At 46.6% G+C, this 25,630-nt stretch overlaps 1 protein-coding gene across 3 annotated transcripts in view; it reads right to left on the reverse strand.

Annotated features, from left to right (window-relative positions):
* RICTOR (RPTOR independent companion of MTOR complex 2) overlaps positions 1–25,630 on the reverse strand; it is a 1,600,666-nt gene that overhangs the window by 1,232,634 nt on the left and 342,402 nt on the right. For all 3 annotated transcript variants that reach the window (XM_078674985.1, XM_078674984.1, XM_078674983.1), the window contains exons 14-16: positions 25,530–25,596; positions 24,874–24,954; positions 6,305–6,405 (exon numbers count right to left, since the gene is read on the reverse strand). In XM_078674985.1, the coding sequence (XP_078531111.1) occupies positions 6,305–6,405; positions 24,874–24,954; positions 25,530–25,596 (249 nt within the window). The remainder of the gene's footprint in view (positions 1–6,304; positions 6,406–24,873; positions 24,955–25,529; positions 25,597–25,630) is intronic.

Consider the following 25,630-nt stretch of genomic DNA (forward strand, 5'->3'; position numbering starts at 1 on the left):
GTAATAGGAGGCCCACGGAACGCGTGTGCAGAGTGTGAACTCACACGCGAGATGCGTAACAACGTCTATGGACAGTACAGTTCAAATTAAAGGTGAATACGGACAATCCTGACTAGTTAGGACAACAACGACTGTGGAACTGGACACTAGGACAGTTAAACTACCCTTGAGCACCAAAATGCTCTCGTTACCTCTCCGACAGGCTGCGGGTGCATAGGTGCCAAAGTGTGTCGGGTTCTCGCGTTGAAGTCAATGGAGCCTGAAAGAAAAGATGCTGCAGGCGACCAGGAGGAAGATGTCCGGTGCGATCCAAGGGTGGATCGGTGAAGAAGAGGACCTGAAAGCAGAGGGGACAGTGTTCAAAGTCACTAGCCAGTGACCGATGTGGAACCAGGAAGAAACCAGATGTCGTCGTCGCGATCAGGTGAAGAGTGGACACTTCACTCTGCAGCCACGTGGACCAGGAGGTGTCTTCCACGACCAGGATGGAGGCACGAGCTGTCCCACGCAGGCTCTCGCTGTCGGCGGTGTTGGATCCTGAATCGGCGTCAACAGGCCTTGGCAAAGGCAACCCACGCGGTGAGTGGAGAAAGCGTCTGGTGCGGACTAGGAGAGTCCGGGGTGCCCCTCTTTTGGAAGGGAGCAAGGGCCAGTCTAGAGCAACCAGACCAGCAGCAAAGATTCAAAGGGTCGTCGTCTAGGAGGCCACTAGCCAGCCGGCAAGTGACCAGACAACGCGTCGAGCAGCAAACAAGCAGAAGGGCCCCACGCAGATCTCATGGATGCTGGAGGGCTGATCTACGGTGCAGGGGCTGCTCGGGGCTGGGGCTTCTCAGTCCCCAAAGCACTTGGTCGAGTTTACCTCGGGAGTCGGGCTGGAAGCGAAGTGCAGGTTCGTTCACGATGGCCGGTCCCACGTGTCTCGTCGCACCCACGGGTCTCAGCTGTGCTGCAGATGTAGGTAGAGGTCGGAGAGGTCTGGGAATCCGGGTCTCGTCGGGCTCTGAAGTCTGGATCCTCGAGGGAAGACGACAAAGTGAAGCCGCTGGACGCTTGATGGTGCCTGCAGTTGCAGGGTGGACACTCCTTGCCCACAAGGGAGATTTTCTTCAGTCTTCTGTGGAGCAGAACGTCGAAGTCCAGAGTTTCATCTTGTAGAGTAGTTCAGGATTAATCTAATTTGGAATGGGACCAGCTCCTACCTTTATCCTGCTAAAGGGGGCTGCACTACTGACTAGGTCCCTCCCCTGGGTGGGACCAGGAAGGGGGGTGGTTACACCCCCTATCCTTTGTCCGGTTTCCCGCCAGAGCTGGGGCTGGAGTGCCCCAGCAACTGGTTTGAACCGGTGTATGCACAGGGCACCATGTGTGCCCCAGGCAGGTCTCATTCCTTTCAGGCCTCCCTACCTCAATATACAAAATCCGGTCTGGGGTGGTGCTAGCACCTCCCCAGGCAGGAAACCCTTTGTCAAAGCCACCCTCGCTGGAAGGACTCCCAGCAGCAGGAGGTCAGACTTGTGTCTGTGGTGGCAGCATCCATTTTGTGATGCCAAGGCTTGAGTTAACTTTAACCGGGGTTCACAGTTACATACATGTCGTGCCCCTCTAGAAGGGTGGAATGCTAACCCCGTCGCCAGAATTGGCGAGGGGGTAGTATTCCAATTCGTATGACACCTTACTCGACATGTTTTGATAACGTTATACCAGAGTTAGCATTTAACCGCGAGGATTATAATGCACTTAAGAGTATATGGTATAGCGTTATCATGGAACAGCTATTAGGACTTGGTTCCGCAAGCTGCAAACGGGCTCAGCTCATGCCAGAGCACCATCTCACATAATTCCAAGCACTCTGCCTTCAGGATTGATAAGGCCTGCCATAGGAGTGACTGATAGGAATATATGTGTCCATTTTGGGGTTAGATATAGGTATACTAGATCTACAGCAAAGGGTGATTACACCACCTTGCCCCAGCTGTCGTGCAGCCAGTTGTGTCTGTTTTAGATGGCCAGCCAGGGGTGGCATAATACATGCTTCAGCCCCTGGTAGGCCCTGGGTACACCTATGCCCTGGGTACCTAAGGTACACTGTACAGGGACTGATAAGGTGGCCCAGTACCAATTGGTAAATGCACCTAAAGTACATGGTTGTCAATTTAGAGAGAGAACAGCTAGGCTGTGGGTCTGATTAGCAGGCCCACAGCCAGGGAAAGTCGTAAACCAGTGAAGCAAAAAGCAAAAATCTGGGGTGACCATAGGATTGCAGACCCCACTCTTCTTCAGTCATAGGATAGGTGACTCCTCCTTTGGATCATACTGCGCATGGGCATCGGCTCCATCCCCAGATTGTTTTTCGCCATTAGGGAAGTGATGGAGTTTTACAAGAAAAGTAAGGATGTCCATGTAATTTGTATCTAATTAAGATAATACTGGAACAGATAAAGGTAGCCGGGGAGGCGGGTGGGCGTGTGTAACTCTGCAGCTCTACATGTCAAGAACAGATGCATACTGGTAAGTAGCCTTTCCCGTTCGAGGCATAGGAGCTGCAGATTACACACTGTGCATAGATTGTATAGCAGTACCCAACTTTAGCGGCGACCACCAGTATCTGTTGCAGTGGTTTGAAACAGAGTTTTTAGTACAGCTTGGCCCCCAGTAGCTTGTTGTTTAGTTTGCACATCAACACAATAGTGAATGTGTGTGGTGTAGATCATGTAGCTGCTTTGCATATGTCGTCTAGGGGAATGTTCTCTAAAAATGCCATTGAAGCCCCTATTTTCCTTGTAGAATGGGCTTTAGGAGGAATAGATAACGTACGTTTAGCTTTGTGGTAACAGATTTGTACGCTTTTGACAATCCATCTAGCTATCCCAGACTTTGATATGGGGTTACCTTTATGTGGTGGTGAAAAAGACACAAAGAGTTGTTTTGTTTTACGAAAGCTTTGCGTCCTTTCAATGTAGTAAAGCAATGCTCTTTTGACATCCTTGTGTGAAGAGCTCTTTCTGCGACTGTTTGTGGCTGCGGGAAAAATACGGGCAGCTCAAAAGACTGATTTAGATGGAAGGGTGAAATAACTTTTGGAAGGAATTTAGGATTAGTACGGAGAACCACTTTATTATGGTGCATTTACAGAAAGGGTTCTTGAATGGTGAATGCTTGTAGTTCACTAACTTCTGAGAGAAGTAATAGCTACTAGGAAAGCTACTTTCCAAGTTAAAAATTGCAAATCACAAACGGTTCAAAGGGAGGTCCCATTAACCGTGTGAGAACAATGTTTAAGTTCCACACTAGTGAAGGTGGTGTTCTGGGAGGGATTATTCTTTTGAGTCCTTCCATAAAAGCCTTTATGGCAGGCACTCTAAAAAGAGATAGATGTGGTCTATTTTGTAGGTATGCTGCAATGGCAGCAAGGCGCAGTCTGATAGACGTGTACGCTAAACTACACTTATGAAGGTGTAATAGGTATCCTATGATGTGTTGAATAGACACATCTAAATGATTGATGTGGTTGTTTGGACAGTATATTACAAACCATTTCCACCTAGCTGCATAACATGCTCTAGTGGTGGGACGTCTAGCTTCTTTAATAAAGTTCATATAGTCTAGAGGGAGGTTAAGGTAACCAAACTATGACTTCAGGAGCCAGATCGCTAGGTTGAGCTGAGCTGGGTCTGGGTGTCTGATCTCTCCATGGTTCTGCGTTAATAAGCGTGGAGATAGGCATAGTTTCTGGTGTGGTACCACAGAATGTTGCAGCAGCGTGGTGGCCCAAGTTGGAGCAACTAGAATGAGTCTTAGGAAATGTTGCTGTAGTTTGTGTACCACTAACGGAAGTAGTGGGAGAGGCGGAAAAGCGTACGCAAATTTTCCGGACCAGTTCATCCATATGGCAGTATCTTTAGACAGCGGGTGTGGATATCTGACGGCGAAGCTTGGGCATTTTGCATTTTCGTTGGTAGCGAAGACGTCTATCTGAGGTTGCCCCCACAGTTGAAAGAATGGTTGAAGAACTTGTAGATGAAGTTCCCATTCGTGGATCTGCTGTGTTTGTCGACTTAGTAGATCTGCTATGGTGTTTTGTACTCCTGGAACATGTTGGGCTAAGAGAAAGATCTTTAGTGGTATAGCCCATCTCCATATCTGCTGCGCTAACAGAGAGCTGTAGAGAGTGTGTTCCTCCTTGTTTGTTTATGTAGTACATGGCTGTCATATTGTCTGTGCGGACTAAGACAGATTTGCCTGATACTTGCTTTTGGAACCTTTTAGGGCTAGAAATACAGCTAGTAACTCCAGGTGATTGATGTGGAGTCCACCTGCCTTGCATGGTGTGATGCAGTAGGCGAGCTCCCCAGCTGGAGAGCGATGCGTCCGCTGTTATGACTATTTGAGTAAATGGCTCTAGAAACGGTCTGCCTTTTGAAAGGTTTTTCGTACTCCACCATTGCAGAGAGTGATGAGTCTGACTGTCTACCAACACTAAGTCTGTTAATTGACCTTGAGCCTGGTTCCATTGACGTGCTAAGCACTCTTGAAGTGGACGCATCTGTAGTCTTGGGCGAGGTACTATGAATATGCAGGATGCCATCATTCCTATGAGCTGCATGAACACTCGAGCTGGAAGAGAGTATTGCGGTTTGAATTTTGTTAGGAGAGTTTGTACACTTGTTTTCCTGGCTGGAGAGGGATAGGCTAGTGCCAATTGGGTGTTTATTGTAGCGCCGAGAAATTGTTGTACATGGGACAGTTGTAGATGTGTCTTGGTGTGATTCACTGTGAATCCCAAGTCGTGGAGTAGTTGAATTGGTGCGTGAGTGTGTTGTACACACTGGCTGTATGAGCTGGCCTTTATGAGCCAGTCGTCAAGCTATGGAAAGACGTGAATATGCTGTCTTCTTATGTGTGCTGCTACTACCGCTAGGCATTTGGTAACCACCCTTGGTGCTGTTGTGTCTCCGAATGGGAGTACTTTGAATTGGTAGTGCTGACCGTCTAGTACAAATGTGAGATATTTTCTGTGCGCTGTGTGGATAGGAATGTGGAAGTAGGCGTCCTTGAGATCTATAATAACAAGGAAGTCGTTTTGTAAAAGGAGTGGAAGGACCTGCTGGAGTGTGACCATATGAAAGTGGTCTGATTGTATGTGCAGGTTTAGGGGTCTGAGGTCTAGAATAGGCCTTAGAGATCCGTCCTTCTTTGGAATTAAGAAATACAAGGAGCATACTCCTTTGTTTTGCTGATACAGTGGAACTATTTCTATTGTATTTTTCTGCAGGAGGGATATAACTTCTTGTCTGAGCAGTATCAAATGTTCTTGTGACATTGGACGCTGTTTGGGTGGCATGTTTGGGGGGTAGATGTTAGTTCGAGACAGTAACCTGACTGAATTATTTGTAGCATCCACCTGTCTGATGTGATGTCTTTCCAGGCTGGCAGATATTGTTGTAGCCTTCCACCGACAGGAGTGGAATGCGGCGGGGGGAGGGGAGGGAAGTCACTGGGCAGGGGTGGAGGCACAGCACGAAAATAGAAGTATCATGAACTAATTGGGGGGCGTCACCCACCAGAATCGAGCCGCAACAGCTATGCAAGCATACATTGGAGAAATCAAACACCAAAAATCTAAATTGCATCCGGGTAATCCATTCTAATCCATATTTATTCCAATGTTCTTCAATAATTTCTAAGTACACACAGAGGCTACGTATTTGCAAACTTTAAATGCCAAAGAAATGCAGAGCTAAGCTTTTTCCGGTAGCATGTTAGAATTCACGTTATATCCTGGGAAGCCATAACAATATTCACTCAATGCATTAAGGTAGAAAAGCCCTTTATTAGGGGTGTGTAATGTAAAAGTGGCCCATCAATAACCACAAATAATCAGTTAGCAACGACCCACCAGTTAGTTCATGATGAGATTAAAACAAGATCACTCGCCAGAACAGACAAGTCTGTCCTAAAAATAGCTCGACCTGATAAAATCTACCTTGCCATAATGAATGCGCGAGTATATTTTCCGAGGAATGTAAAGCATGTGTTGCAACAAAATCACAATATATAGAAGATACATAAGTGTATCACCAAATACAGTCAGATGTTTTTTCGATGCTAACAAAACATGGAAACTATCTTAAACAAACATCAAGAGAAGAGGGTATGAACATGATCAGTGTACACACTTTTTCTACATTTACCAGAGAAGATGGCATCACAGTTTGTTAGCTGAGATACATTCTAGAGACCTAAAATTCAAAAAGTATTCAGCATTTGTCGGCATTTAATACAGTATTATAACATTTCTTACAGCCTTTTTTCTTTTGGGATATCGAAGGATGCTGCCATGTTCATAAGCGTTGGTAGGCAGTGCAAATGATGACTATGCGAGTGAGGAAGGATTGTATTTGCCTAAAAAGAAAGGAATGTAGAATGAAACATGTTTACTAAGTAGTTAGTTGAAAATTGCATCACTTGTAGCAATTCTGTAAACTTGAACACTGACTCTACAGAGAGGCCTTTACAACTGTATGATGTTTTATCATTACTTTCAGATTGAAAATATTTAAATAAACACTAAGAATTAGGGATAGACATAAGGATGCTACATTCAATTGCAAACATAAATGCAAATGCTATCAGCAGCCAATACAAATGCAATATTATGCACAGTTACGACCAGATGTGACGTATGTGCTGTACAGTATCAGCTTATTGCGGGAGATGGGGTGGCAGTCGGATACATACATGCAAAAGTATTTTGGTTGTTTACAGGGAGAAGTCGGTACAGAACTCCTTTTTAACATAGTCTATATAACATCAGGCAGCCATATGTTCTTCCCTGCTTCTTTACATCATTTGCAGGACAGTCACCATTCCTCAAAGTAGATATTTTCCAACCACTCCCACAAGTAGCAACTTCTTGGAGGCTGCCCACCGAACCCACTGCTCACCAATTACCCGGCATTAAAAGGCGTTTGAATGGAATTATCAATACATGAATAGCACTGTCAGCCTGGGAGGGGCCAAAGCCTTTTTCTAACTTGTGAAGGCTGGCATACTGGAATCCAGCAGATGGGAGATGCTAAGACAAAAGGAACAGAGTATGTACTGACAAACAAATGAGGGAGTAAATAATTTGAGATAAGTAGTCAGGAAAAGAAATGTCAGCCGCATTATCAATGACAGGAAAAAGAGGTACATCAAGGAAAGAATGGTTAATAAACAGCTCCTTCTCTTTCTTGTTTTGTGGCAGGTGCCCCACGGAAAAGATTTTGCTTAGTTATTGTAAATGCCCTCAAGTGTAAACACAACTGCCTTAATTACTTCCAGATTTAAGGCTGCAGCGGATCTCCGCACTATTTAAAGCTATAATTTGTTGGTGGAATCCTCATGAAGTGCTTGTCATTCTTTATTGAAGAACTGCAAAAGCAGGATTTTTCACAGTCCAATTTCCTTAAATTACTTACCAGCAAGTCTAGTTCTTCATCTTGGGTGTCTTTTTGAGTCCATAATCAGTAGAATATGCATCTCCAAGCAGATACGAGATCTCAAAAAATGTTTAACATTATTTCACTGAAACACTTTTTAAACGTTATTTCACTTATGAAAAAACACCTTGAAAGAAACTGCCTAAAAGAGGCACCTTTAATGGGACGAGTGGAGGAGTTAGATTCATAATAATCACCAGAATCAATGTCACCAATAGATACACCTGCTGCAATAGACAGGTTAGTCAGTGTTAGGTCCCTCAGCAGCAACAATGACATTAACTCCATGCGTGCGGCGCATTTTCCCGCTGTGCGCTGACTTTTTTAAAAACCCGCGGTTCATGACGAGCTCAGCTCGTCATGAGCGTACGAGAGGCGTACCTCATGACGAGCTGAGCTCGTCATGAGCGTCGAAGGGGTTAAGGCAGCCAGAGAGGTGAATGGAGCACCACATAGAGTGCTGCTCATCAGAAGCCAGCACAGGAGCGGTCCTGGGGAGGAGCAAGATGGCGGCTGCTTAGTAGGTCACAATGCAGCTCTCTGCGCGGTCGCCAGGCTAAAGGCAGTTTTTGAGAGGCAGCGGAAGTCCAGTGGGCAGCAACATTGTTACTAGTGCTCGCAGACAGTTAACTAGGAGATACATTATTGCACAGAGAGTTTCTAGTTACCTGTCAGCGGTTATCTGCCGTTGCTGCAAGCCTCGATGGCTGCAAGCACGTTGGTGAACTTGACCTGGTGACCACAATGGGTCCTAAGGCTGCAGGAGCGGACTGCCAGAAAGGAAAAGGCGCTGAATAATGGCAGCTAGGCCACAGGCTTTGGTGGGTTCGGGACCGGAGGTAGCAAGCAGTTCAGATCCACGCCAATTTCTGCGTAATTTGCAAATCACAGCACGCCTCAATCCATAGAGGATTGAGAGGAACCCCAATGATTAACATGCCACCTAAGGGCAACCCTGGTGGGTGAGGGGTCTCTAGAAAAAAAGTATTTTTTCTAGACAAGGAATTACAACAAATTTTTGCTGTATCCTATCTAATTCCCTATGGGCTGGTCTTCTTCGATATACTCTATTTTTGTCTAACTATGTAACTTTCAGGAGGATAAACCTAGCCTCTACCTCTGCCTCCCTCTCTACTTTGGTAACTAAGAATAATATGGAGCCTGTTAAATGGAAGTTGATGGATAAGTGGGGTAGGTGAGTAATTGTGGAGACTGCCAGTGGGAGTTATGGACTGTTCTATCGACGGCTCCAAACAGGATGACCAGAAGATACTGGAAGATCTGGAGGTGGAGTTAGCATCCTGGCCAGCTCCGTTGATATGTGGAGAATTAAATATACATTAGGAGATGGCATGCAAAAATGTGCTTAAATATTATGGGCAAAAGCCGCAAGTTCATAGAGCTGTAGCTTCATTAATGAATAGCCATGGGTTTATTGATTACTGGGATGTTAAGGGAGCCCAGGATCCCGGTTCCACATATTTTCTGCCCCACACAGTACGTATGTACTATTAGATTATTTTTTGGCCTCTACTAGCTTGCTGGACAGGGTGGAAATTAAGAAATGATCTCGGCTTTTCTCGGATCATAGCCCTTTAGTACTAGAAACTTCAGGGCAAGGAGACTCAGGCGCCAGATAAAATGGACGTTTGACAGGAAATTACTTTTTTTTTTTTCAAATCGTTTTTATTGAAGATATAGGAGATACAGGAGATACAAAATAAAACAAAGGGGTAGACATACACTTAATGATTCACCATAAAATACAGTCAGTAATGCATGGGATAGTACAGGTGATGTAATTGAGATAAGTGCTGGATAAACAATTAGATAGCATTCATGTAAAGCATCTACAGAAGAGTTAACAGAGATACTGTCTGAGTAGAACAATGACTAAATCGACCATGCATCAAGTAATAAGCCCGTGGTGTGAGTGTGACGAAGAAGAGAGAAGGAAAGGAAGGAAGGAGATCGGGGGGGGGGGGGGGGGTTAAGACGAAGCAGCAACAACTGGACTTACGGCATGCATTACAGGAGTACTGGCCAGTGTGACAGCCTAGGCCATGTTAGGGTCATGAAGTGTGTCATCCAGTGTGCCAATCAGGGCACCTAAGGGGGATCATAACATAGTTCCAAAGAGTCAAGTAAACTCCAGAGCTTGGTGTGGGGTTTTCGCCAGGGGGAAGTATGTAGGGAATCGTTGTCTGCTCCCCTCAGTGAGGTTAGCCATTCCTGCCATTGAGCAAAGGAAACATCCGCAAAACCTTTCCACTTGCTCAGAATAATTTTGCACGCCAGTGTGAGCATAAGATCTAGGAGATACCTGTCTTGCTCTCTGTTCCTCGATGTAGTCATCACGAAGGATAATGAACAACTAGAAACCAGAACGCACTATAAGCCTACCGCCAAGAATAACCTCCTCAAGTTTGAGAGCTTTCATCCGCGTCCACTGAGGGAAAATCTCCCTTACGAACAATTTCTGAGGCTGAGACGTAATTGCAACAAACTCACGGACTATAAAAAACAAGCATCTGACCTGACGGAAAAACTACAGGTCCGTGGATACCCAACAAGGATCATAAACAAATGTCAAAAACGTGCAAGGAACCAGCCAAGAGAAGCCCTCCTTGAGAAGAAACCCCCAAAAGGAAAGACAATACCACTCACCTGTGTTACCACATTTAATGCCATCTCTAACCAAGTGTCAAAGAGCATTAATAGACATTGGTCTATTCTCCTAACTGGCAATCTCCGCTGGGAAAAGCCTTTGTTCTCCTATAAAAAATCACCCAGCCTAAAAGACAGCTTAGTAAACACAAGACCGAAAACAAAACAAAAACTGACAGCAACTCCCTAACAAAGATTTGGGGCCTACCCGATGTCACAGGACATTTCCGCTGTGGTAACTGCAGCGTGTGCCACCTCACAAATGACACCAAAACTTTGAATATTGAGACTGGCAAAGTGTGGAGACAACAATCCCACACTAATTGTAACAGCTGTAACGTTGTGTATCTGATAGAATGCACATGCAACAAACGTTACATAGGAATGACAACAAGAAAGGTCAAACAGAGAATCTGTGAGCATCGCAGCACCATCCGTTGCAAGAAAAACGCAACAAGACTGACAGACCATTTTCTTGAAAACAATCACACGCCCAACGACATGAAATGGACAGTGATTGAGCAAATCACCCCCGGTCCGAACTTGCAGAAACGCCTGTATGAGAAAGAACAGAGATGGATATATAGACTATCCACCCATGTCACAGGACTGAATGATAACATCCCATGGGCCAGTGTCATGTAACCTGCTGTTCAAGAATCAGGTGCACAATATGAGCTTGTAGCAACATTCCGCTCTTTACCCGTGCATTACCAGGGCATCCCATGTCCCAATTACCTTTGTGCCCCAAGTAATACAATATGAGCTTGTAGTAACATTCTGCTCTATACCCGTACGTTACCAGGGCACCCCATGTCCAATTTACCTTAGTGCCCCAAGTAATATTCAGATCGCCCTGTAACTATAAATCTAATGCCTAGGAAGGAAACTAACTGTATTAGTCTTCTGCTTTTTTCCAAGTACATTTAATCACCCTGCACTTGGAGCAGAATCACATTTCCGTTTTTCCTGTTGCTTAAACCTTTATTACAACCCTCCGTTATTCTCGTATTTACAAACTACCTTGTTGCCTAGCAACGCCAGCCACAAGGTATTGCTTAGTCCTATCACTATTTCCATGCACGTAGCAATGCGTCATCACGTTCAACCCCGCCCATCCCGGAAACCGGTCCGACTCTATTAATCCCTGCCGGGTGTATTACAACTTTAACGGGGAGACACGGAGAGGCGAGTAGGTACTTGGCCATTGCACAACGCAGTAACTGTAAGTTATTTTATCCTCCGATGGCCCTAACATCGATCGATTACCGGTCGACAACATGTTAGCCCCTTTTGTGAGACGATTGTTTTTCTTCCCCTTCCTCGACAGAATACGTTACTTTGCGAGGTTTTTTCCTTCCCTCTACCCCGTGAAGCCCAAAAGACCCGAAGTAGCAGTAAGCCTTGATTGCCCTTTGGTCTTTAATTGTGTGGTGTGTGTCTGTTTGTCTAGTGTGAATGTATGCATAAGTGGTTAACGATCTCACGTCGTTGTTTATTCACGCTAATTTTGTAGTGAGGAGTCGAGCCACGCACAACAAAATGCTGAGTGCTGTCGACTGATGAAATAAAGACTTATCAATCACTGAGCACGCCGATATTGATACAGTGTGCGTGTTCCAGCCTCAGGCAGGCTCAGTCTTAGTTTCACAAAAATTGTGGGCACCATCATTAGATATACAATGATGAGCAGTCTTACATAACACAACCGATAATAATGAGTTCTGAATGGGATGCACAGTAAGTAAGCAGACACGCGAGAGTCAGCACGGCACGACGTTACAGGCTTGTAACATGTATATTCGTGACCTTTTTTCTTTTCCTCCACAGGTCTTATTTGCTTTTCTCCCGCCCATTTGGGTGTGAGTATTTGACTACGACAGATTTTTGTCTGTAGTCGTAAGGAATTTAGGACTGGCAGGACGTTAGTGTGTCCTGACCACCCACCTTCCTTTTGGTCCTGACAAAAACCCGGTACTTCCACCTAACGGGTTGAAACATGTAGACACTACACATAGTGATACACATGGTCATAATATACCTTTCTGTATCCATACACTTGATTTTAATATTGTCCAGTAGCTTGCAAATAAAATTCTTTTTCACACAAGTATACCAGGACAATTTTTTAACACTTTTTTGTTCACTTCACACACACACAAATACCAGCTCCACTGTAATTCAGGTGTCGCAGCACACCCTGATGGCACTCGGCTATCAGGGTGGCCCCGATAATGAAGCATGTCACCAACCAGGTTGGTGAGTGATGGGTTTTTAAACAAAAGAAGAACTCTCTTCCTTTTGTAGTCATCCCACTCAGATTGTTTTTTCTAAGCAGTCTCTGATGGTACTCCTCTTATGTTTTTGAAGTATCCATGGGCTGCCAGGAGAGAGGTATCCGCAGCCGCGCTGATGATCTGATTTGATACCATCATGCCCTCATTCAGAACCTCCTGAAATTCCTCTTGCTTGTCCCTAGGGAGGAGTTCAACAAACTACTGCAGAGACTCCCATAAGGAGCGGTCATATCGGCCCAAGAGAGCAGTTGAGCTTGCTGCCATCACGGAAGTGGCTGCCGTGCTGCAGACCTTCCTTCAAGCCAAATCTAGTCTGCAGCTTTCTTTGTCCGGTGGAACAGTGGACGATGGCGCCGTAGAGTGCTGTTTCTTAGCTGCCACCACTATCACCGAATCCGGTGGAGGATCCGTTCGAAGGAACACAGGATCCGAGTATGGGGGCCTGTAATTCTTCTGAAGTTGCGATGGAGCCGACTTCACAGAGGCAGGCGTCAGAAACAGTTCCATAGCCGGTTCCTCCAAACCGGGCACTAATGGAAGGAGAGGTCGAGACAGTTGTTTCCGTTGCCGCATCTCAAAGATTACGAAGGTGGGCGGGGCAGGCACAGCCAGTGCGATGCCCAGTTTTGCCGCTCCTCGCAACAGCACGTCCTAAAACGTGGCGATGTCATGGACTGGTGAAACCCTTGTTGGTGGAGAGTCTGACAGGGTCAGCGAATATCTGCCACGACTAGAGGAATACGTGTCCCTGGTGTACCTGGACTGTGACCTGTCGGGGATGTGACAATGTTGAGATCTGGTCGATGATCTGTGCCGACTGCAAGAGCGATGTCTTGTACGAGAGCGAGATTTCTGCCTTCTGGGTACAGCTGAAATCACCGTCACAGGCTGAGGTTGAGGCGGGGGTGGGGGTGGGGGTGCCGCTGGTGCCACTGGTGCCAAAGGCAGAGGTTGAGGAGGAGGAGGAGAAGGTGGTGGTGGAGGAGGAGGAGGAGGAGGAGGCAGCGTCAGAGGTCGTGGAGGCGACAGATGAGGGCCCACAGGTTGTGCTGACTCCGGAGATCTAGATGCTGAATAGGTCCTGGAGTAGTCTGAGTCCGAGGTACGAATTACACTCCTCTTCTTGCAGGCCGGCCTTGAGGAGGGCGCTCCTGATGACGAACGCCGGTGCCGCTGTGATCTAGTACTGTCTGAAGTGGAAATGCTGACCACCGAGGGTGACCGGCTGCTAGAAGACAAGCTCCTCCTCGACGTCGATTTTCTCGACGTCAACTTCTTCCCTCTCGGCGTCGACTTGCTCCTAGACGGCGATGATCGCCTTCTCCATGGCGATCCGCTCGTCCACGGCGAACGGCGGTGTCGTCTCGACGGCGAGAGCCGGTGTTTTCGGGACTCAGACCGGGATGAAACCGGTTCTGCCCCCACTCTGGCGGGAAGACAGGCGGGAAAACCTAAATGAGGAAAGGAGGTGTGCCAGCCTCTGCCAACCCCAGCCCTCAGATGGTGGAGGCGAGGTGAACCACAACTCCGGTCTCCCGTCATCTTGAGGATGGGGAGCCCTACCCAATCAGAGACAGGCTCCTGCCCCCCTCCCATTAGAGATCAGCAGGATAAGGGGTGTACTCACCCCAGGGTAGGGACCCATTGGTCCCCGACTTTCCCCTACCTGTAACGCCCCTAAATTTAGTATTTCTTCCTCAGTTCCCAATTACGAAACTAACAAGAAGAACAAGAAGAAGACGACCTGATGTGCAGCTGCGATCAAGAGGACGAAACCAACTGACTTGGCCCCAGCCCTACCGGCCTGTCGACCTTTGACCCTGCTCCTGCTAAAACCCCGGCATCTCCTGTGGTCAGCAACCTCAAAAACCCCGGAGGACCGGACTGCCTTGCTCATCCAAAGACTGGGACTCCCACAAGCAGTGGTTCTGCTCAAAGATCTACAACCCCTGGTGCCAGCCAGGAACCGCGAATCCAGCACACTCTGCACCCGCCGAGCCCGGCCCGTGCCTGAGTAGACAACGACCTCAAGGACGTCCCCCCGGCGACTGTGACCCCGAATCGAGCAACCAAGAACCCTCCTCAACGCTCCTGACTATGCCTGCAGCCTCACAACAAGGGGCCCCTCCAACTGTGACCAGCAGAGGGTAAGATTTCCCGACACCAAAAGACACCCCTGCACCCGGTGTCCCACAGCCTCCTGTGCTCAACTCCTGGGTGTCTACCTAACCTACAGTTTCCCAACTTACATCTCGAAGTGGTAGTCGCACCTGAAGAATATCCAGCCCGAGCTTGCAGCTTTGTTTGTCTTGCAGCTTTCCCATTGAATTACATTGGGAGCCAGACGGCCCAAAAGCACCCTGCACCCAGCCGCCCGAGTGCCACTGGAAGTGCAGCATCTGTTCTATTCTACTTCCCCACTTGCCCTGTGTAATTGACCAGGAGCTCAGCTCCCACAGCTGAATGTCCTGCCTGCTAGCAGTCACCAACCAAAGACCCCCTACCCGCTATAGGCTAACATTGGCCCTACTCACTCTGCACCCGGCTGCCCCTGTGCCGCTGAGGGTGTAACAACTGTACCTATCTGAACCTGGAAGACCCCTAAGTCTACCCCAGAACCTTAACTCTGCCAGTCGAGTACTTACCTGAAAGCCGAAAACTCACATTTTCTTCATAGGGTAACATTGTCTGGTTTTCACTTGGAAATTCTTTGAAGTGTCGAGTTTTGCAACTTTGAAATATTCACTAAAAATCATCCAATCAACGAAAACAAACTTACTCACCTGTTTCCAGGAGAGATCACGGTGCTGGATCTTTGTGCCCAGCACTGACCCTAAAAAGTAATTACAACTGTGATTTCCCGAGTACCTGATTTCCTTCCATAGGATAACATTGCCTGGCTTTTGCCAGAAATTCTTCTAAGTGTCGATTTTTGAAAAATACAAATATTCCTTGAAAATCGCCTACGTAACAAAAAAGATTTATTTCAACTGTTTACAGGAGATGCACCAGGGCTGAATCCAGGATCCAGCCCCGAGTAAGAAAAACCTATGCAAAGTAATTAATATTGCATTTACTTAGAAATTCTAATAGAGCTCAATGTTATAATTGCGTTTAACTTGTGTTGCATATTGCAACAACTGTAACCATTGCATTTAGAAGTTTATTGCTCATTGAAAGTATTCAATTGCAACATCTCATTCTGAGAAAGTATTTTAATACCTACTTGTTGTTCTAAAACAAAACAATATATTGTTATATACAAAACAATTGGCATAGAGTTCAGTTTTTGAGTGTGTGAGACCATTTGCTGACTGAGTGTCTACAACAAATGCTTTACACTGTCCTCTGATACTGCCTTACTGCTCGACCAAGCTGTCACTTTAGAGAGTAAGGTTATATCTAACTTTAACCTCTGCCAAACCTCTGGGGACTGTGGACTCTGTGCACACTGTACCTTACTTTGGTGCAGTATATACAGAGCCACTTTCTTACAGTCATCACAAACTCAACAGTACCATAATGGCTGCACTGAAAACTGAGAAGTTTGGTATCAAACTTCTCAGCACATTAAACCCACACTGGTGCCAGTGTGGGATTTAATGAAAAATGCACTCAGTGGGCATCTTAAAGATGCCCCCTGAAAAATGACCAGTCTCCGATGGGTTCCCTGACTGGGACACAACAGCCTGCAACCAAGAGACATGTTTCTGGACCCCTAGTGTGGGAGCCTTTGCTCCCTGAACCAAGAAACAAAGCCTTTCCTGGTTGAGGTATTCACACCTCCCCCAGGCCAGGAAGAGCCATCAGTGGCAGGGGAGCTTCAAAGCCCTTGCAGCCTTTGTAATGCTATGAAGAGCAGCCCCCCTTCCTGTCTCCCCTCCTTTACGGCGGGAAGACAGGCGGGAAGAATTAGCCAGCCCAGAAGGTGTGCCCACCTCTGCCAATGCCACCCCACTGGTGGGGGAGGCGAGCTGAAGCCCACGTTTCAGTGCCCGCTATCTTGCAGATGGTAGGCACTGCCCAATCAGGATTAGGAATTGTGCTCACACTCCTACGTGGGGTGAGCACACCAAGGGTGTAGTCACCCTAAGGTCAGTAGTCCATTGGCTACTGACCTCGAGATCCCTAAAACGCCCCCTAAATACTGTATTTAGGGGGCAGCCCTGAACTAAGAAGTCAGACAAGAAACCACAAGAAGAAAAGAAGAAGGACCGAACAGCCGTTCCGAAGCTAACAAGAGGTAGACGCCTACTGACTTGCCTCCAGCCCTACCGGCCTGTCTCCACCTCACTCTGCTCCTGCAAAATCCTGGTGTGTCCTACAGCCAGCAACCTTGTTCACCTCCAAACTCTGGCCCCGGCCGGGAACCGCAAATCTGTCCCACTCTGCACCCACCGTCTACGGATCGAGCTCGAGCGGGCAAACATCACAAGGAGGTCTCCCCTGAGATCCTGACCGCAGATGCGGAGATCCCTGACCTACCTCAAGCCTTCAGCCGTCACCTGCAGGCTAAATCCGGAAGGTCCCCCCCAACCACGACCAGGAGCTAGTAAGGTCTCCCATGGCCATTGGAGTCCAAGCAGACAGTGCCTAGCCAACCCACAACATCCCAAATTACCTCTCCAAGTGGTGGTCGCACCCAGAAGACCTTTGTCTCCGAACCTGCAGTGGTTTTGAAAACCGCAGACTCCCCATTGAAAGCTACAGGGCTTCTGACGCCAAAACTGCACTCTGTACCCGGCTGCCCCAGTGCCGCTGAGGGTGCATCTTTTGGGCTGGCCTAAACCCCATTTGCCCTGAGCGGAAGTCCAGGAGCTTTGCTTCCACAAACAAGTGGTCTGCTTGACAGCAGCCACCAAACGTAGGCCCCCTATCGGATAACATTGGGCCTCAGATCTCTGCACCCGGCCACCCTAGTACCGCTGAGGATATAAAAAGAGTGCATTCCTGACCCTGGGGGACCCCTGAGTGAACCCCCACAACACCAACTCCCACAACCGAATACTTCCCCTTAATGCGATAACACTATTTTCTTCCATAGGATAACATTGACTGTTTTTCTGTGAAAAGTTTCTAAGTGTGGAGTTGGTAAATCTATGAAAAGCTTTTTAACTTTAACCAAATAACCAAAACCCAGTCAAGTATCCAGGTATACTGCACTGTGTAAGAAAAGTAATCTCAAAAGTAACTTACCTGGAGTTTTACTAAAAAGCCTATACAAAGTATCTGTACTGTATTTCCAAAGCATTGTATTTTCAGTAACAGTACGGTAATCAAAACCTAGTGCATATACAATTGCAATTCAAACTGTTTACAAACTGCATTACTACTGTAAAGTATTTACTGCATACCTGTGCCAGGCTAGCTTGGTTCTAGAAAAATAAAATAACAAAAAATATTTTTATACAAAAACAATTGGTCTGAAATTCAGTCTTTTAGTGTGTGAAATCATTTGCCGACTGAGTGTGTACAACAAATGTTTAACACTGTCCTCTGATTAAGCCTTACTGCTTGACCACACAACCACAAATAGAGAATAAGGTGCTATCTAACTTTACCTCTGCCTACCTTTGGGGTTCCACTGGACTCTGTACATACAATACCTCACTTTGGTAGAGTATATACAGAGCCAGCTTCCTACAGCGCGTTTTTGTGTCCGAGCAGAGATTTTCGGTTCCGAAGCATGATTTTGTTTTGGAGCAGAGGTTTTCGGCTCCGAACTAGACTTGTCCTTCGATCCAGATGGTTTCAGATCGGAAGATGATTTTGTTCGACTCGGTCTCGAGCCAGAAGGCTTGATGGTCTGTTTCAGTGCCGAGCCCCTAGGCAGGGCGTCGGAAACAATGTCTCGGTGCCGACCTTGGCCAGAAAATTGTTCTAAGTGTGGAGATGGTTTTGTATGAGAACTTGAAAAACTGCAAATATTTAAAAAACTGCTTTACTTACCTTTTCTCTAGGAAATGTCCCAGTGTGATATCTAGGCATATCACACTGAGTAGAAAAAGTAATCCATAAAGTAATCTGAAAAGTAATCAAAATGTATCTAACAGTAATTTCCACTGCATTCAAAAGTATTTACATACCTGTAACAAAGTAATTTTCATTCAGCTTGCTTGTATTGTTCAACTTGCCTTAAAAAGTATCACTTACACTTACCTCTGCCAGGCTTGCTTGGTTCTAGAAAATAAATATATCTAAATAATATTTTTATACAAACAAATTGGTCTGAGTTCAGTCTTTGAGTGTGTGACATCATTTGCTGCCTGAGTGTGTACAACAAATGCTTAACATTACCCTCTGATAAAGCTTTACTGCTCACCCACAATACCACAAATAGAGAGTAAGGTGTTATCTACTTTTACCTCTGCCTACCTTTGGGGTTCCAAAGGGCTCTGTACACACTATACCATATTTTGTATATAGAGCCAGCTTACTACATCATGTGGCTGGAAGGTCTATGGCGGTACCTCTTGGCTCCTCAAAATCATACACTGTCACCATTGCAGCCCTCCTTTCTATGTCACGGGGGACTTAAGTAGACCGTTGACCAAGCAGAGCCCGTTGGTGTCACAGTGAGACCAACAGCAAGTGTGCCTCTTGAACTTCGCATGTCAATTTCCACTGCCTGACTCTGAGCCCAAAATAAATATTAATGATCCCTTTTCAATCCCCAAGTCCACTACGTCACCAGCGACCTGGACTATGGCAGGCCAAACCAGCCCCGCTAGCAATCAAGCCACCCCTTCTATAACTCCAAACACAGCCCACCCTGGCCAGCAAGCCCCACCTCCCTCAGTGACTCCTGCTGTAGCAGGTCATGCCAGCACTGCTAACACTCAAACCACCTCTTCCACGACTCCTAGCACAGTCTACTCATACCCTCCTACACCCCCATCCGCAGACATCCACTCCTTGCACTCCAGAGATTCCAAAATAATTCAGAGCCTCGACTCCTCCATCCTCGATCTTACAAACCTCCTCCACCTCGCCGAACTCTCCTTCGCAAACCTCATGCATTAGCCGGCCTCCGTTCCAATCCCAGAGATCCCCATACGCCCTCTACCAACAACCTCGAGGCACCTTCGCCCTTCCAAGCACACTAGCTGCCTATCTGAGGAGGAAACCCTTGACCTCGCCCTCTCCTACAACCTCTCACTCACCACAAAAAATCCACTAGATCTCACTGAAAAGGAAATCCAGGACTTTCTTATGGACCATAATGCAGCCCCTACCTCTCCTTGTCTACCCGACGTGAGTGCCGCACACCCCATCTGCACGGTCGCTATCGACCCACACAGATCAGCCCCTCCCAGTAATAGAAGGGTGCTCAGTAGCAACCTTGCACCAGTGACCCTGTCCGCCCCGACCCCCGCCACCACTCCCCTCCCTACTCTGACGGGTCTCTTAATCAACTGCCGTTCTGCAGTGAAGCATGCGGCCGATGTCACTGCCCTCATTCTGAACAACACCGACATAGCCATTCTAAAAGAATCATGGCTTAATGATGCTTCATCCCCATGCCTCGACCTCTTAATCCCCCCCAACTTTAACATAGCCAGGCTCGACAGACCACATAAAAAAAAGGGGGCGGGATTGCATCCATCGCACGAACCTCCTTGTCACTGAGCTATTAACGGACAACACCGATTCCTGCGAATATCTAGCCCTCTCAGTCTGCAGTAGCACCATCCACTTATGCAACCTACACATCTTTTACCACCCACCAGGCACTAACGAACCTTTCACTGACTACCTCATGGAAGTCATCACGACTAAGAACTCCCAAAACACCAAGGACATTTTCCTCGGCGACTTCAACCTGAACTGGAATGACCTTAAGGATCCCCATGTCAACGCCATTAAAGACCTCTTGGCCGATCTTGCCCTCTTCCCAACCCACTCGAAAGGAGCCACTCTAGACTGGATCATCTCTAAGGAGACTACCGTCAAGCTCACATCGATTGACCCCTGCGACTGGCATGACCACCATGCCATTGCCTTTCTGCTACCTAGCACCCGCAAGACAAGGACGCCTCAACCGGTACTCCCAAAACGCTGGGTCAGAGACACCAAAAACCTAGACATCAACAAACTAGAGATCCGCTGCAAATCCGACCTCCCCCCCCCCCAACCGCAACATTACCTTGGTCAGTGACCTCAATGATCACTACTCTGCCACAATGTCGAGCATCTTGGATGACCTAGCCCGTTTTAAACTAAAAATAACTCAAGTCAGAGATAGAAACCCATGGTTCACTGGTGCCCTCAACGACGAGAGAAGATCCCTCCGGCAATATGAAAGAATCTGGAGACAGCATCCCTCGGCAGATCACCTAAAACTTCTTCGCCAGGCCAGAAATACCTACAACAAGAACATTGTCAACTCAAAAAAAGAATTCTTCAGAGCGGAACTAGGAAATGCCCAGAACAGACCTCGCAAACTCTTTGAGATGGTCAAACTCCAATCGAATAAACTGTCTAAAACAGCGAAAGAAACCCCCAAGTCGCTCATCTCCTCTGAGGATTTCTCCTCATTTTTCGCAAACAAAATCAAAACCTTAGATACTGAACTCAAGGCCGCATCCTTCCCCCCTCCGAACTTTGACCTTCTGCCTCCTCCCTCCTTGCCGTCATGGTCCTTACCGAAGAATTTAGCACACTGGTCCGAATTTTCACCCTATGATGAAGTCGCAGTCGCGAAAATCCTTTCCTCCCTGAACCCCAACAACCATTAAAATGACCTGCTCCCTTCAAACTGTCACGCGACCATTGCCAAATCCATCATTCCCAGCTGGACTGCAATAATCAACGCCTCCCTTCGACAGGGATCAATACCGACCTCGCTGAAAGCAGGCCAAGTCCTACCCATTCTGAAAAAGCCGTCGCTGGACCCAGCCTCCCCAGACAACTTTAGACCAATCTCCAACATTCCGCTCCTGGCTAAAGTGCTGGAAAAGTGTGTACAGATACAGCTAAGTCACCACATCAACAACTTCCATCTACTCGATGACTGCCAATCCGGCTTCCGACGGGGGCACAGCACCGAAACCACCATGCTCCACATCGTAGATGACGCTGTTCAAGCCCTTGACAAAACCCGTCTCCTGATCCTCCTTGATCTATCATCGGCCTTCGACGCGGTCAACCACGAGATGCTACTCAAACACCTCAAACTAAGGACGGGATTAGATGGCACAGTCCTAGATCGGTTTAGCTCCTACCTCCAAAAACGATCGCAGAGATTCCTAATCAATGACAAACTGTCCGCCCCCTCCGTGGTCATGGTGGGAGTCCCTCAGGGATCAACATTGTCCCCCACCCTTTTCAATCTCTATCTGGAACCCCTTGCCGAAGTCCTGCGCACTGCAAATATCTCCTTCCATATGTACGCTGATGACACTCAGATAAAAATCTCATCTCTTGCGGAGATCCTCACCCTGAATGAGGCCCTGAAGCTGACCGTCAGATGGCTCTCCTCCAATCAACTCAAACTCAATGCTAAGAAAACTGAGTTCCTTCTAATCTCCCCGCCCAAGAGCAACCCTGAGATCCAGACATGGATTACAGCTATCACAGCCTTAAACTGTTCCCCGACCATTGTGAAATCGGCCAAATCTCTGGGAATTACCTTGGATTATAACCTAAATATGCGAGACCACATCAACGCAATGGCCAAATCTGCCAGATTCCACCTGACCTACCTATGGGAATTGAAACCCTTTCTAGACGCTCCTGACCTAAAACTCGCAGTCCAATCATTAGTTCTCTCGACTGGAATATGGTTGCTCCACCCTCTCCGGCTTACCCAAGTTCTCGCTGGCACCCTTAAAAGCCTGCCTCAACGCAGCCGCCAGACTACTCACAGGCTTCAAAAAATTCGATCACTTCACTCTTCACTTGAAAGCGTTGAACTGGCTCCCCATCAAGGCGAAGATTCACCTCAAGCTGGCATGCATCACGCACAAGGCCCTACACTCTAACTCCCCGGCGTATCTCGCACAGAAGCTTATGTTATCCGGAGGAAACAGAAACTCCCGATCGGCCAATGCTCTCCTACTCCGGCCTGCACGCTTTAGGAAAACAAAAACCTACAATCGGGCTTTCGCCAGGACTGCACCAAGAATATGGAACTCCCTCCCGTCTGACATCAGAAAAATCCCCTCCTTAGCACGCTTCAAAAAAGAGGCCAAGTCCTTCCTCATGGGTAAATTCCTTGGCTAAACCCGTTCCCACTGCCACCTGAGAGACTATTGCCTTAGCCTGCGACCTTCTACATTACTCTTGTGATTGTTGTAATATTTTGTCCCGTTGTATAGCTTATCCTATCCCTCAATGTACAGTACTGTATGATATCCTGCCCTCCTACGACCCCTTGACTCTGTAAGCTCTCCGATGTACAAATCTCCTGTATACTGTTTTGACCTGCCTTGACCTTGTATTACTTCTATGAATCAAGTTCGCGCTCTATAAAACCTTAAAATAAATAAATAAATAAATGATACAGAAACACATAAGGGATTGTAGTACACCAATGAAATTAAATGAAATGAAATGAAAATGCGTTTTGTAAAGCGCAAATAGTTGCCCGGAGGCGTCCAAGCGCTGTGACTGAAAGGTGTACTTACGATACGGGGGGTGGAGGGGGGCCTATTTATTAAACAAAAAAGTTTTCAATTGTTTCCTGAAGGAAGTTAGGTCTGGATTGGACCTTAGGTGGAGGGGGAGAGTGTTCCACAACCTGGCCACATTTAGAGTGAAAGAGCGGCCTCCCACTCTAGTCCGTTTAACCTTGGGCACAACAGCAAGAAATGAGTTGGCTGAACGCAGCTGTCTGCTGGGGAGGTAAGGGGTGATTAAAGGGAGATTGATTGCTGGACCAGTTTCCCAGAATGACTGGTGGGCAATGCAGAGGGACTTGAAACTAATCCTGTCCCTAACAGGGAGCCAATGCAATGTTATTAGTCCAGGTTTGGCAGAAAGCCTACGGGGATTTGCAGTAAGGTGCGGGCCGCACAGTTTTGAATAACTTGCAGTTTCCGCAATGTGGAGTCAGGGGCTCAAAGATAAAGTGCGTTTCCAAAATTCCTGTACGACAGTTTGTTTGGCCTTGAATGGTAGCAGGGGGTGTATCCTCCTTAACATTCTGAGAAGGCCAAAGCAGGTGGCAGATAGCTTGACGGCCTGATAATCTAACGTTAGGGACCTATCCAGCCAAATGCCCAGACTCTTGATGGCATTCTTGGGAGCTGGAGGGGGACCCAAACAGGCTGGCCAAATTGAGCCCATCAAAGATGGAGCCGAGCGTCCCAACAGCATGACCTCGGTCTCGTCCCCATTAAGTTTGAGACAAGACCGGGTCATCCAGCTGTTCACTTCGCTCAGGCAACCCGCCAGATCTACCATAGCCGCAGAGCCCTCGGCCTGCGTCAGAGACCACCAGCTGGGTATCGTCCGCATAGGTAACGATCTTAATACCATATGGACGGACGATCCCAGCCAGTGGCCTCATATAAACGTTGACCAATGGGTTAAGACAGATGGCAGCACTAGGAGCTTGAGTATACTATGCTAAATACCTTGACCTCAAATGTGTATTTGCATGGCATAGTAATTCAGACATGAAGAAAAATGTCCATGCATTCACAAACTTACAAAGGTAGGCACTGCCTGCATAACTGACCAAAGTGAGCATCAGTTCTAGAATGAACATCGCTGCACATTGTTTGTAAAAAGCAAATGGCATAACCCAAGTTGCTGCACCACAAATTTCACCCAATAGAACTTTTCTCTCCATTAGTCGGTGGTTCATGGACATTGCTTTTTACCACTCACGGCATGGCCATCAATACTACTGCAACCCAAATGGATAACCAAAAGCCTCCTTTAGGGCAGTTAGCTCACCAGGGAGACTGGAGTGAAACACTGCCGTTGTTAATTTGCCTTTAAACAAAGACCTACTAGTGTTTATAATAAAAGCACTCACTGGACACTAAATCTATGTTATGTATGTTGTCATGCTCCATTGAAGTCCCTAACACATTATGAAGAAAGATTTGACTGTGCAGCTTCACTAGCCCTAGAGAGTCAAGTAGCCAAAGGGAGTAATTTTTTTATATCCATCTGGAACACAACAGTACTAATGAGACATCCAAACACTAGTGGTAAACTACAATACCCATCAAAGATAGTGAACAGTTAGTAATATCTGCTCCAAGAACTAGAGAAAAAGGCTGACATTGCCTAATACCCTACAAATTACATTCCCTGAATCTCAAAGAAATTTTCTTTCGTTCTGACAAATAATATTACAGCGACATATGAGATTAAAACTGAAAAGTGAAACTATGAACAAAATCAAATATGCAACTGCTCAAACTAATTATTATATATCAAACTGAAATTCATTTTAATAATTGACTTACCATGTGCAAGAGCTCGCCCAGAAGAATTGTTCCCCTAACAGTTACTGTGTCTTCACTGCTTGTAATTACTTCAACCAGGCCCTTTGAAACAATAAAATATGCAGCTACTGAAAACGTGTTATGTTAATTAACTGCATGAATAATAAAAAATATGATTTTGGGTTAACAATTTAGGGTATGAAAAACACTGACCACTAAGTGACCGATCCTTGACGCAGACAGAATGTAATAAATATTAATACTAGCAGTTATAAGACAAAGATGACTGTGTAAGCAAAGTCAGCAAGAAAAATGCTTAAAATAGATCTGCTGTTTCTTCCAAGATTTAGATATTAAAATCTCAAAAATCAAATGCTTTTAATCAACTGACTGTAAACTGTATGATTGAGGTGCTTTGATTCAGTAATTGCTGGATTGCATTTCCTACGTCTATCTGGTGAGGGTAATGCATGCCCAGGGAGCAGAGTAAATGATAAGTCTTACTTATGCAGAAGTTTTGCAAAGCACTAAGTTAAGCCGTTCGGTCACTCAGAAGGTTAGGGAATTAGGGAAAATATAGCACAAATCAGGTCAGCAAATGATCATCCAACAATGTAAAGTCAATTTTGGGATTTACGAAGCTACAAATAAATGCATATTATGTGTTAACAAATTACCTCCATAAGTCCATTTGCAATAAAGGCAGATAGAACTAGTGCCAAGTAATTATCCATTAGATCAGGTCTGTGAAACAGGAAACACAAACATTTTGCAGAGG

The sequence above is a fragment of the Lissotriton helveticus genome, chromosome 2_1 (assembly GCF_964261635.1).
Source record: "Lissotriton helveticus chromosome 2_1, aLisHel1.1, whole genome shotgun sequence".
Classification (NCBI taxonomy): Eukaryota; Metazoa; Chordata; class Amphibia; order Caudata; family Salamandridae; genus Lissotriton; species Lissotriton helveticus.